The 13845-nt window shown below is 43.0% G+C and overlaps 1 protein-coding gene across 3 annotated transcripts in view; it reads right to left on the bottom strand.

The window, feature by feature from the left end:
- Positions 1-13845, bottom strand: part of LOC106580092 (BDNF/NT-3 growth factors receptor) — an 85047-nt gene that overhangs the window by 50906 nt on the left and 20296 nt on the right. Inside the window, exon 13 of one of the 3 annotated variants that reach the window (XM_082966214.1) lies at positions 201-1476. The exons of the other annotated variants lie outside the window; for them this stretch is intronic. Within the exon in view, the coding sequence (XP_082822340.1) occupies positions 1430-1476 (47 nt within the window). The 3' untranslated portion in view covers positions 201-1429. Of the gene's footprint in view, positions 1-200; positions 1477-13845 lie in introns of those variants that run through there. 3 annotated transcript variants of the gene reach the window in all.

The raw sequence follows: 13845 nt of genomic DNA, 5'->3' as shown, positions 1-13845 counted from the left end.
AGCTAGTTTTCAGTTTTCCCCTCCCCACTCAGATCCCCCCCAGACAGTCCTAACAAAATTCTTGCTTGAGAAATTGCTCTTTGCTAAGAAGATATTTTTGTTTCTTTTTGAACATTTTAATTGAAAACAATCATAGTAAGGTACTTAATTGTTACCCAAAAAATGATTTGATATCGAGATAAAAACATCTGCATTAGACCTTTAAGATGCACTTCCAGTTTAATAAATGTTAATACAGTATTTATTTTTCTCATTGTTAGAATGACTATCTAATTTCTCTTAAAAAATATATAGCACTGAAATAAGTACAAATATGTGCAAAACATGTTGATATACTATATGTCCTGGTAACAGAAGGTTAATGGTTTATGAAAACCTGTGTTTTATTTTCCTATGGAAGTGTAACCGTGTGTATCTGTATCTCATGGAAGCTGTCTGATAAATGTGTCTCAACAGTGACCCTGTGTAAGATCATCAATTAAATACATTAAACCTGACCTACATTTGAACTGCCGCTTTAATGAGTGTGTGTGTGTGTGTGTGTGTGTGTGTGTGTGTGTGTGTGTGTGTGTGTGTGTGTGTGTGTGTGTGTGTGTGTGTGTGTGTGTGTGTGTGGTGTGTGTGTGTGTGTGTGTGTTGCGTGCATTTGACCTATTTGTGTAAACGTGTTAGCATGTGGAGATGCATGTGTGATTGTGCGTCTTTTCTATATTTGTAAATGTGTTAAGTAGTATCTGCATGTACAAAGTATGTGTGTGTATGTATGTGTGTGTGTGTTGTGTGTATATGTCTGTCTGACGCAGAGTTGGAGTGCTGGGGGAATTATACTGTGATGATTAATTTAACACAGCCTTCCAGAGGTGTGTGTTTAATACATGAGATCTCAGCACAGAGTGCTGAGACAGAGTTAGGTCGAGTGTGTCTGGGCACTAACATATATCTCACTATGGCCTTACCTGAACACCTACCCCATTAACCCACTCTAAATTCCTTGGACAGACTCCTCTGTAGATGGTGATGAAAGTGGTGCTGGAGGAGAGAGCCTAGTGTTATCTAGTATATCTAGTATATCTAGTTTGCTGGTGTGTGTGTTGGAGGTGGACAGTGTGTGTGTTTGTGCATGTGTGTGTCTGTGTGTGTGTGGGGGGGGGGGGTGGATGTGGGCCAGATGTAGGTTAATGTCCGTCTTATCTCGGCCCCTCTGCTCTGCATTATTCATCTACAGAGAGGCTTTCAGGGTCTCACCACCAGACCTCCTGCTGATTGGATGGCCGGCTCCTCTACTGGGCCTACTATAGCTCACCTTTACTGTGCAGTGTACACCTCAACCACCACACTGTATTTACATGACACCATCCTGCTAGTTGTCTGTTCCACTTGTTGTTTTTGTCTGTCTGATTGTCTGTCTGTGTTTGTGAGTCCGTCTCTCCTAGCGCCCAACCACCTCCACTGGAACATTATGAAATAACACAAAGCCTGAAGAAAAACACAGATCAAATAAATAAAATGAGCAGCAACATAAAGGACAATGGTGAAATCATAATAAAACAAATGATATATAAAGCATATATGATTATAAATAATATATTCAAATCATATCTACATGTAAAACATCCCCCAAAAGTAGAAAGTAGGTCCCAGTTGCTGGTAGACAGTGGTGCTTAGTATAGTTAGTGGGATCAACAGCATTGAGTGGTGGGTTAAGGTTGATTAGTGAATTAGTCCTACAGTGCAAGGGCAGGTGTACAAAACATTAACACCAGCTCTTTCCCATGACATAGGGCTTAAAATCCAATAAGGGATCATAGCTTTTACCTGGATTCACCTGGTCAGTCTGAGACAATTGGAGACATGGATTGTGCATGTGTGCCATTCAGAGGGTGAATGGGCAAGACAAAATATTTAACTGCCTTTGAACGGGGTATGGTAGTAGGTATCAGGTGCATCGGTTTGTGTCAAGAACTGCAATGCTGCTGGGGTTTTTCATGCTCAACAGTTTCCCATGTGTACCAAGAATGGTCCACCACCCAAAGCACATCCAGTCAACTTGACACAACTCTGGGAAGCATTGGAGTCAACATGGGACAGCATCCCTGTGGAACGCTTTCGACACCTTGCCCTGACAAATTGAGGCTGTTCTGAGGGCAAAAGGGGAGGGGGGTGCAACGCAATATTAGGAAGGTGTTCTTAATGTTTTGTACACTCAGTGTATATACAGTTAGGATGTGAATGGATGAGATTGTTAAAAGATTCATCCTATTTAACAGCGAAAGGCTAAACAATGCTACTAGCATGGTGCAAGTAATACAAACTAATTCATTTCAACTTCCAAATTCAACTTGAAATTGTTTTCCCTCTCACCGAGGCGCAGCATCATACGATGCTAAATATTTCAGTATTTTGAAAGTTATACATCTTTAAAACTTGATGGCTGACATGCAACACATTTTAGGCCTATATCAACAACGGACTAATGAAACAAATACCAAAAGATCGTTTTTGGGTGGAATTTTCCTTTAACCGCGATAGATAAAGAGACACTGTGTCCTCACAACAACCTAAAAAAAAGTTGTATCTTCTCAGACTTTTATGGGAGTCACCCAACAGTTGTCCCCTGGTTTGTTATTGGAAAACTATCAGAGTGGCAGAACCAGAGATGACACAGATTCTTATTTCCATCTGCCTGGGAATGGAGGAGTGGCGGAGTGGAGGGCTAGTTTCCATCTGCCTGGGAATGGAGGAGTGGCAGAGTGGAGGGCTAGTTTCCATCTGCCTGGGAATGGAGGAGTGGCGGAGTGGAGGGCTAGTTTCCATCTGCCTGGGAATGGAGGAGTGGCGGAGTGGAGGACGAGTATCGAGCCAAAAACAATACCCTAATCACCATCAGGTTGATAAGTGGAACAGTAAGGCGGGATCGGAATGCGTTTTGTTCCTGGTGTTGAAACCATCAACTGTCTTGGACAGACACGACATGTGAGAGAACAGCAGCTGCTCCACAACTCACACAAAGATGTTACACAACCTAGGTGTCTTCATTCCACATCTCCTGGTAATCACTTTCTAGCCATGGCCCTTCCTTGCCAACTTGCCTCACCTCTATCTAACTCCACTGATCATATGTGTGTCTGCATGTGATTGTATGCGCGTATGAATGTGTGGTGTGAGTGTGAACATGAAGGTGTGTGTGTGCGTGCACGATAGTGTGCGTGAAATCAAATGTGATTTGTGACATGCTTCGTAAACAACAGGTGTAGATTAACAGTGAAATGCTTACTTGGTCCCTTCCCAACATTGCAAAGAGAAAAACATACAGTGGGGGAAAAAAGTATTTGATCCCCTGCTGATTTTGTACGTTTGCCCACTGACAAAGAAAGGATCAGTCTATCATTTTAATGGTAGGTTTAATTCAACAGTGAGAGACAGAAAAACAACACAAATATCCAGAAAAACTCATGTCAAAAATGTTATAAATTGATTTGCATTTGAATGCAATCTCTCACTGTTCAAATAAACCTACTATTAAAATTATAGACTGATCATTTCTTTGTAAGTGGGCAAACGTACAAAATCAGCAGGGGATCAAATACTTTTATCCCCACTGTACATAAATAATAACAGGAGGAATAAATACACAATGAGTAATGATAACTTGGCTGTATACACAGCAGTGGAGGCTCCTCAGAGTAGGAAGGGGAGGACCATCCTCAGTGAATTTCATTTAAAAGAAATAGTGAAACATTTAAAAAGTTATCCTTTTTAGATAAAACTATACTAAATATATTCACGCCACCAAATAATTGATTAAAACACACTGTTTTGAAATAAATATCAACAGTAGCCTCAACAGCACTTTGTAGGGTAGCACCATGGTGTAGCCGGAGGACAGCTAGTTTCCGTCCTCCTCCGGGTACATTGACTTCAATACAAAACCTAGGAGGCTCATGGTTCTCAACCCCTTCCATAGACTTACACAATAATTATAACAACCTCCTGGAGGACATCCTCCAACCTATCAGTGCTCTTGCAGCATGAACAGACATATTGTCCACCCTATCAAAGGATCAGAGAATTAATCTAGTACTGAAAGAATAAGCTACAGCTAGCTAGCACTGCAGTGCATAAAATGTGGTGAGTAGTTGACTCAAAGAGAAACACAACAGTTGAACAGTTTTGAACAAATAATTAGTTTCTTTAAAAATGAAGTACTAGAGCTGGTGTAACTGCTAAACTGCTTGCTGCCTGTACACTGTACTGCACGATTGTAGCGGGTTTACTTACGTGTTAGTTCTAGTAGCTATGTTGACTAGCTATGACGTTAGCTAATATGGTGACATTAATGATGTACAGTGGGGGGAAAAAGTATTTGATCCCCTGCTGATTTTGTATGTTTGCCCACTGATAAAGAAATGATCAGTCTATAATTTTAATGGCAGGTTTATTTGAACAGTGAGAGACAGAATAACAACAACAAAAATCCAGAAAAACACATGTAAAAAATGTTAGAAATTGATTTGCATTTTAATGAGGGAAATAAGTATTTGACCCCCTCTCAATCAGAAAGATTTCTGGCTCCCAGGTGTCTTTTATACAGGTAACGAGCTGAGATTAGGAGCACACTCTTAAAGGGAGTGCTCCTACCTGCAGCTTGTTACCTGTAAAAAAGACACATGTCCACAGAAGCAATCAATCAATCAGATTCCAAACTCTCCACCATGGCCAAGACCAAAGAGCTCTCCAAAGATGTCAGGGACAAGATTGTAGACCTACACAAGGCTGGAATGGGCTACAAGACCATCGCCAAGCAGCTTGGCGAGAAGGTGACAACATTTGGTGCAATTATTCGCAAATGGAAGAAACACAAAAGAACTGTCAATATCCCTCGGCCTGGGGCTCCATGCAAGATCTCACCTCGTGGGGTTGCAATGATCATGAGGAATCAGCCCAGAACTACACGGGAGGATCTTGTCAATGATCTCAAGGCAGCTGGGACCATTGACACCAAGAAAACAATTGGTAACACACTACGCCGTGAAGGACCGAAATACTGCAGTGCCCGCAAGATCCCCCTGCTCAAGAATACATATACATGCCCGTCTGAAGTTTGCCAATGATCATCTGAATGATTCAGAGAACAACTGGTGAAAGTGTTGTTGTCAGATGAGACCAAAATGGAGCTCTTTGGCATCAACTCAACTCGCCGTGTTTGGAGGAGGAGGAATGCCGCCTATGACCCCAAGAACCCCATCTCTACCGTCAAACATGGAGGTGGAAACATTATGCTTTGGGGGTGTTTTTCTGCTAAGGGGACAGGACAACTTCACCGCATCATTTGACGGGGCCATGTACTGTCAAATCTTGGGTGAGAACCTCCTTCCCTCAGCCAGGGCATTGAAAATGGGTCGTGGATGGGTATTCCAGCATGACAATGACCCAAAATACACGGCCAAGGCAACAAAGGAGTGGCTCAAGAAGAAGCACATTAAGGTCCTGGAGTGGCCTAGCCAGTCTCCAGACCCTAATCCCATAGAAAATCTGTGGAGGGAGCTGAAGGTTCGAGTTGCCAAACATCAGCCCCGAAACCTTAATGACTTGAAGATCTGCAAAGAGGAGTGGGACAAAATCCCTCCTGAGATGTGCGCAAACCTGGTGGCCAACTACAAGAAACATCTGACCTCTGTGATTGCCAACAAGGGTTTTGCCACCAAGTACTAAGTCATGTTTTTCAGAGGGGTCAAATACTTATTTCCCTCATTAAAATGCAAATCATTTTATAACATTTTTGACATGCGTTTTTCTGGATTTTTTTGTTGTTAATCTGTCTCTCACTGTTCAAATAAACCTACCATTAAAATGATAGACTGATCATTTCTTTGTAAGTGGGCAAACGTACAAAATCAGCAGGGCATCAAATACTTTTTTCCCCCACTGTAGGCTGTGTGTAGCGGTTAGTGGTTATGATATGAAGGTTTGGCTTGGAAAAGTTTTTTAGCCTGGTCACAGATAGCTGATGTGTTTTGCACTGAAGTCCACAAGCGAAGGGAAAAGTTAAGAGGAGGAGAGATGTGGAACTATCAGACCAAAATAAACTTTCTGAGGGACAGGGAGAAAGGACGGCCGGTCCATTCAATTCGTCTAGGACCTGTCTGCTACGTTGAATGAGAAACTCAAGGAATACATTCCGATTAGACAGTCAGTGGAGGAAAAGAGGATCAAGTCTTACCTCAGCTTCCCGGCAGTGCTGTGTGTGTGGAGGGGAGCGTAGGGGATAGAGTTCATAAGCACCGATGAAGCCCTAATCAAGCTACAAGCTTGGCTTGGGACAAGCTTGGCTTGGATGGGAAAGGGTGGGTAAGGATGGGAGGTTGGGGCAAACTTGGCTTGGGTGGTGTAAAGGGGGTGCAATCTGGGAGGGGGAGGTGGAGAGGGATGGGTTTGGCTTGGGAGAGAGAGAGAGAAGGAAGGATTTAACTATACTACAATGTCATCTGACTTGCAAAACCTACTTTAAAATGAATAAGTGTTCTGGACAGATTAGGAGAGGATGTTCAGTCCTTATTATTCTGTTTGTCATTATACCTAAGATTCAGTGGCGTTATTGGTGAGGGTGGAGAGGGGCTCTATCTGAGGGATTGGGACAGGGTGACTGGGAGGGCATCAGACACTTCTCAGAAGTATGTGTGGGGCCTCCACTCATCTCATGTCAGTCTCTTGGTGGACCCACTCTCCCTTTAAATTTACAAGGTAATACAAACTGACCACAGTAAGTGGCAGTCTTTCTCCAATGACATAATCCACAGACTGTTGGTACATTAGGAGAGGAGTAGGAGCTTAAAAGCCCTAAAAAGGCACAGTTCCTCAAAGTACAAAGAAGTACTTTGCTTTGTGTGTTCTCTGTTAAATGTCTGCTCAGACCACATGCTCACACACACTGTTTATGTAATGTATACAATAACTATGTGTTCATACTATGAATCTCCCATTTTATAATGTTGAATTGTACCTTACATGTTAAAAAATACACATTGATTTAACTGTACAGTGCATTCGGAAAGTATTCAGACCCCTTGACTTTTTCCACATTTTGTTACGTTACAATTACTCAAAAATTGTAATCGTTTTTTTCCCCTTCATCAAATGACACACAATACCTCATAATGACAAAACAACCACAGCTTTTTAGAAATTCAGACCCTTTACTCAGTACTTTGTTGAAGCACCTTTGGCCATGGTTACAGCCTTGAGTCTTCTTGGGTATGATGTTACAAGCTTGGCACACTTGTATTTGGGGAGTTTCTCTCACTCTTTTCTGCAGATCCTCTCAAGCTCTGTTTTCATCATGGATCTCTCTGTACTTTTCTCTGTTCACCTTTCCCTCAATCCTGGCTAATCTCCCAGTCCCTGTTGCTGAAATTCATCCCCACAGCATGATGCTGCCTCCATCATGCTTCACCGTAGGAATGGTGCCTGGTTTCCTCCAGATGTGACGCTTGGCATTCAGGCCAAAGAATTCAATCTTGGTTTCATCAGACCAGAGAATCTTGTTTCTCATGATCTGAGAGTCTTTAGGTGCCTTTTGGCAAACTCCAAGCGGGCTGTCATGTGCCCTTTACAGAGGAGTGGATTTTGTCTGGCCACTCAACAATAAAGGCCTGATTGGTGGAGTGTTGCAGAGATGGTTGTCCTTCTGGAAAGTTCCCCCCATCTCCACAGAGGAACTCTGGAGCTCTGTCAGAGTGACCATCGGGTTCTTGGTCACCTCCCTGACCAAGGCCCTTCTCCCCCGATTGCTCAGTTTAGACGGGGCGACCAGCTTTAGGAAGAGTCTTGGTGGTTCCAAACTTCTTCCATTTAAGAATGATGGAGGACACTGTGTTCTTGGGAACCTTCAATGCTGCAGAATTGTTTTGGTACCCTTCCCCAGATCTGTGCCTCGACACAATCCTGTCTCGGAGCTCTACGGACAATTCCCTTGACCTCATAGCTTGGTTTTTGATCGGACATGCACTGTCAACAGTGGGACCTTATATAGACAGTTGTGTGCCTTTCCAAATCATGTCCAATCAATTGAATTTACCACATGTGGACTCCAATAAAGTTGTAGAAACATCTCAAGGTTTATCAATGGAAACAGGATGCACCTGAGCTCAATTTCTCATAGCAAAGGGTCTGAACAGGTATTTTTTATTATAAATTTGCAAGCAGATTCTAAAAACCTGTTTTCGCTTTGTCATTATGGGGTATTGATGAGAAAGAAAAAAAAATATATATAATACATTTTAGATTAAGGCTGTAACGTAACAAAATGTGGAAAAAGTCAAGGGGTCTGAATACTTTCCGAATGCACTGTATATACCACAGGGGCAAATCTGGTGTTTTTAGATAGAATTCAAGATATATTACGGTAGATCAAATCCAGACAATAACTATTATTTTAGCAGGCAACCTAAATCATATATTCGATAAGATTGACAGAAGTAGCGATTTAAAGCAATCTCAAGGAGCCTCCAAAGATGACGAAAAATGTCAAATTTACAAATAATTTACAGGACACCTGGAGATTACTATTTTTAAATGCACGCAACAATTTACTGGGTTTAAAAATCCATGACGTAGTGACATCGGATCAGTCTCCGGTATCATGCTTAATTACACCAACAGAAAATTCACTATGTCATGTGACAGAATATAGAGAATGAAAAGAGCTCATCTTCAAGACCCCAAATTTATTACATCCGTAAATGAAAAAATGTAAACCTTTAACATTAAAAATGTAGACATAGGGGACAGAGAAAAACCAACACCAGATAATGTACTCGTTTACGGCGTACATTAGGGGAATGATAATCTCATACATGGCAAAAGTTAAATATGAGTTCGAAATTAAAAGTAAAGAAAAATAAATCAGTCTCTTACAAAAAGCTAATAAAAATCATTACAAGGTAAAGAAGAAAATGTATATTTTTTTTACTTAAGCAGGAGTATGAACTTTTACTTTCAAGAGAGACAACAACTACAGGTTCAACTCAAATAAAGCACACGACTTAATGGGAAATAAACCTGGTAAAAATATTGCAGCCCTCAAAAAGCAAATACACGCCAAACCAGTTATAATTTTCAAATGAATTAGAAACAACAATGCGATTAATGGCAATTTTAAAAGCTTCTATGAAAATCGATATGAATCTGAATTAAACAACAGCGGGACTGATCCTACAGCCTTCTTTGACTCACCAACCCTGAAGCAATTATCAGCAGATCACTTAAAATCGAGATCACCCAAAAAGAAATATTAGACACTGTTAAAACATTCACGGGGAGAAAAGCACCAGGAATGGACGGCTTTCCCATAGAATTCTAATTAACATTTTGGGAGAAAGTAGTGCCCCTATTTACCCAAATGACAACACACGTTACTAAATTCAGTGCTTCCTAGTTCCATGTATCAAACAGTTATTTCAGTTATATTAAAACCAATAAAATCTGGAGAGTCCCCAGCTGATTACCGACCCATGAGTTTAATAAATTGTGAGAAGTAAAAAACAACAAAGCTCATAAGCAATAGAATGGCAAAAGTCTTACCCAAAACTATAAATGAATCAGTAGCAGCAGCGTATGTGATGAGAAAAAGGAGTTAGTGCAAACTAAGAGTGTCAATGCAGATAGTCCGCCGGGTGAGTGCGAGTGTGTGTGTGATGGTGATTCACTCTTTGAGCTTGGCCGGCAAGATTGATTCATATTTGGAGCAGGGCTGGTTATGACGTGCGTATCCGTGGCAACAGCATGCAGTGGGCTTCTGGGGCCATCCCCCTCCTGTGTCTTATTGCAGTCCTCCTGAAAACTTCAATCCCACTCAACACTGTTCAGCACCACTCACTACATTCAATAGAACTCAACACTACTGTACCCCTGCCACACAATTTAGAAACACCAGACCCTGATCAGCACAACGACACTGAATACTGTGATACTCACGCAACAAAGATTAGAACACTATATATACAAAACTATGTGGATACCCCTTCAAATTAGTGGATTGAGCTATTTCAGCCACACCCGTTGCTGACAGGTGTATAAAATTGAGCACACAGCCATGCAATCTCCATAGACGAACATTGGCAGTAGAATGGCCTTACTGAAGAGCTCAGTGACTTTTAATGTGGCACAGTCATAGGATGCCACCTTTCCAACAAGTCAGTTTGTCAAATTTCTACCTTGCTAGAGCTGCCCCGGTCAACTGTAAGTGCTGTTGTTGGGAAGTGTAAACATCTAGGAGCAACAACTGTTCAGCTGCTAAGTGGTAGGCCACACAAACCCACAGAACAAGACTGCCGAGTGCTGAAGCGCGTAGTGCGTAAAAATCATCTGCAACACTCACTACCGAGTTCCAAACTGCCTCTGGAAGCAATGTCAGCACAATAATTATTAGTCGGAAGCTTCATGAAATGGGTTTCCATGGCCAAGCAGCCGCACACAAGCCTAAGATCACCATGCGCAATGCCGAGCATCAGCTGGAGCTGTGTAAAGCTCGACTCTGGAGCAGTGGAAACGCGTTCACTGGAGTGATGAATCTCGTTTCACCATCTGGCAGTCTGATGGACAAATCTGGGTTTGGTGGATGCCAGGAGAATGCTACCTGCCCCAATGCATAGTGTCAGCTGTAAAGATGGAGGAGGAATACTTGTCTGGGGTTGTTTTTCATGGTTCGAGCTAGGCCCCTTAGGTCCAGTGAAGGGAAATCTTAACGCTACAGTATACAATGACATTCTAGATGATTCTGTGCTTCCAACTTTGTGGCAACAGTTTGGGGAAAGCATTTTCTTGTTTCAGCATGACAATGGCCCCATGCACAAAGTTAGGTCCATACAGAAATGGCGTGTCGAGATCAGTGTGGAAGAACTTGACTGGACTGCACAGAGCTCTGACCTCAACCCAATTGAACACCTTTAAGATGAATTGGAATGCCGACTGTGAGCCAGGCCTAATCGCCCAACATCAGTGCCTGGCCTCACTTATGCGGTTGTGACTGAATGGAAGCAAGTCCCCGCAGCAATGTTCCAACATCTAGTGGAAAGCCTTCCCAGAAGAGTGGAGGCTGTTATAGCAGCAAAGGGGAGACCAACTCCATATTAATGCCCATGGTTTTGGAATGAGATGTTCGACGAGCAGATGTCCACATACTTTTGGTCATGTAGTGCATTTTAGTACACTCAATTGATAGACATCTGTCCCAGGTCTACTACTTAATATTCAGCACTACCTTCCCTTAATGCTACTAACTGCAGCTGATTTCTCCCTGCTACTGAAAACTCAATAGTCAGCCATGCCATTCCTAGCAGTCCTGCAGTAGGCCTCCTGCACATAGAGGAGCAATGATCTGCTGAGCCCTGTGACATACACACACAGACACACAGACACACAGGCACGCACGCACGCACGCACACACACACACACACACACACACACACACACACACACACACACACACACACACACACACACACACACACTCACACACACACACTCACACACACACACACACACTGAGCGCCTGAACAAGTCTGCTGACCTTAGCGAAACAGTGTGATGAAAAGGGATAAGATTCGATAGGCCATGAGAGAGGAATCTGCTTGCGACAGACAGGCCTGCGATCAGTCGATCAATAAGCTCTATCTGGTATAGTGCTGATCCCAATTGATCAATATTCAAGTTTCATTATGTATGGGATACACATGGTATACACCGTCTAACGAAATGCTGACTTGCAGATTCCTTCTCGACAATGCAACAACAATAATAAATAATAAAAGACAAGGATATGAACATAAAGTAAATGACTCAATAAAATAGAATAAACATTTAAGCATAATACAGGAAGGCACAATTTATAGTCCAATATTTACAAGTGTTTTGGGGAAGGGAGATTGGGTGGCAAGTGTTTAAATTGTGCAGTGTTTAGCAATCATAATAAGAGTCTGGTATCAGCAGTTGTGATGTGTGTGTGTGTGTGTGTGTGTGTGTGTGTGTGTGTGTGTGTGTGTGTGTGTGTGTGTGTGTGTGTGTGTGTGTGTGTGTGTGTGTGTGTGTAGCGTGCGTATGTGTGTGTGTGTGTGTGTGTGTGTGTGTGTGTGTGTGTGTGTGTGTGTGTGTGTGTGTGTGTAGCGTGCGTATGTGAATGTGTGTGTGTGTGTGTGTGTGTGTGTGTGTGTGTGTGTGTGTGTGTGTGTGTGTGTGTGTGTGTGTGTGTGTGTGTGTGTGTGTGTGTGTGTGTGTGTGTGTGTTAAAGCGTGGAGAGTCAGTGCAGGTGGTCAGTCCAGTTCAAGTGTTCAGCAATATGATAACTTGTTCATCGGACCTCATGCTCCGTCACCGTCTGCTGGACAGGAAGGGAGTAAACAGCACGTGGCTGGGGCTGGTGAGGTCCTTGATGATACTGTTGGCCTTCCTCAGGCACCATTTTGGGTGGGAGCACGGTGATGTACTGGGCCGTCTTCACCACCTACTGGAGGGACTTGCGGTCGTGGACGAAACAAATCCGGTAACAGGCCGTGATGCAACCGATCAGACTCTCTCGATGGTGCAGCGGTAGTATTTGGAGAGGACCCGGGATGGAATGCCGAATTTCTTCAGCCGCCTTAGGAAGTTACACCCTCTCGACAAGAGTGGTGGTGTTGTTGGTCCATGTCAAGACCTTGGTAATGTGGGGCCGACGAACTTAAAACCGCTTACTCTCTACTGCAGACCCGTTGATGTGGATCGGACATGTTCCCTCAACAATCAACTCCTTTGTTTATTGCTTTTCTGCTGTAGTGCAGTTCCAAATAGCACAGCCCAGCGCTCTGCACAGAGTTGTGAATGCACAGAAACATTGTGGTGGTGAATTAGAGTTGGACAGAGGAGTACCTCAGAGCAACATGACACGCAGCCGGTCGATAAATACAAAACAAATGAACATGAACTGAATTATAGGACATTTACAATGCTGCCAAAATGATCAAGGTCCAACATCAAGGCCATTGGCGCAAAGAACAACTTGTTCAGGGAAAGCAGGAGTATTGAGCCCAAGTAAAAATTCATGATGTCATAGGGCCAGGAGTTTTTCCTCCTCATGTGGCCTGAACAGAAAAACCTGCTCTAGCAATTTGAATAGAAGGCTGTCACTAGGCCATGTAGCAACCCTCAAACACACTCAGCAACAGCGAGACATTTCCTGTCGCTATGGGAGAGGAAGAAGATCTGCTGTTTCCTGTCCAGCCGGCACCTCTCTCACACACACATTGACCTCTGACCTCTCAAGTGGGCACTTTATCTGTGATTGACCGAGGATAGATGAGTGACGCCAAACTCCCACAGACTGTCACAAAAGCATTCCACACACATCTCAAACACTCAGGGGGAACTGTGTGTGTGTGTGTGTGTGTGTGTGTGTGTGTGTGTGTGTGTGTGTGTGTGTGTGTGTGTGTGTGTGTGTGTGTGTGTGTGTGTGTGTGTGTGTGTGTGTGTGTGTGTGTGTGTGTGTGCGTGTGTGTGTGTGTGTGTGTGTGTGTGTGCGTGCCTGCATCATGCTTGCATCCTACCAGGTATAGAGCCATTATTGTATGGAACTCCCTTCCATCTCATATTGCTCAGATGAACAGCAAACCTGGTTTCAAAAAAGAAATAAAGCAACACCTCACGGCACAACGCCTCTCCCCTATTTGACCTAGATAGTTTGTGTGTATGTATTGATATGTAGGCTACGTGTGGCATTTTTAAATGGATGTAGTTCTGTCCTTGAGCTGTTCTTGTCCATTAATGTTCTTTATTATATCATGTTTCACAATTTGTGTGGACCACAGGAAGTAGCTG

The sequence above is a fragment of the Salmo salar genome, chromosome 20 (genome assembly GCF_965601325.2).
Source record: "Salmo salar chromosome 20, fSalSal1, whole genome shotgun sequence".
Classification (NCBI taxonomy): Eukaryota; Metazoa; Chordata; class Actinopteri; order Salmoniformes; family Salmonidae; genus Salmo; species Salmo salar.
Note: the sequence above shows the minus strand (reverse complement) of the source record. Positions and strands in the feature narration are given on the sequence as shown.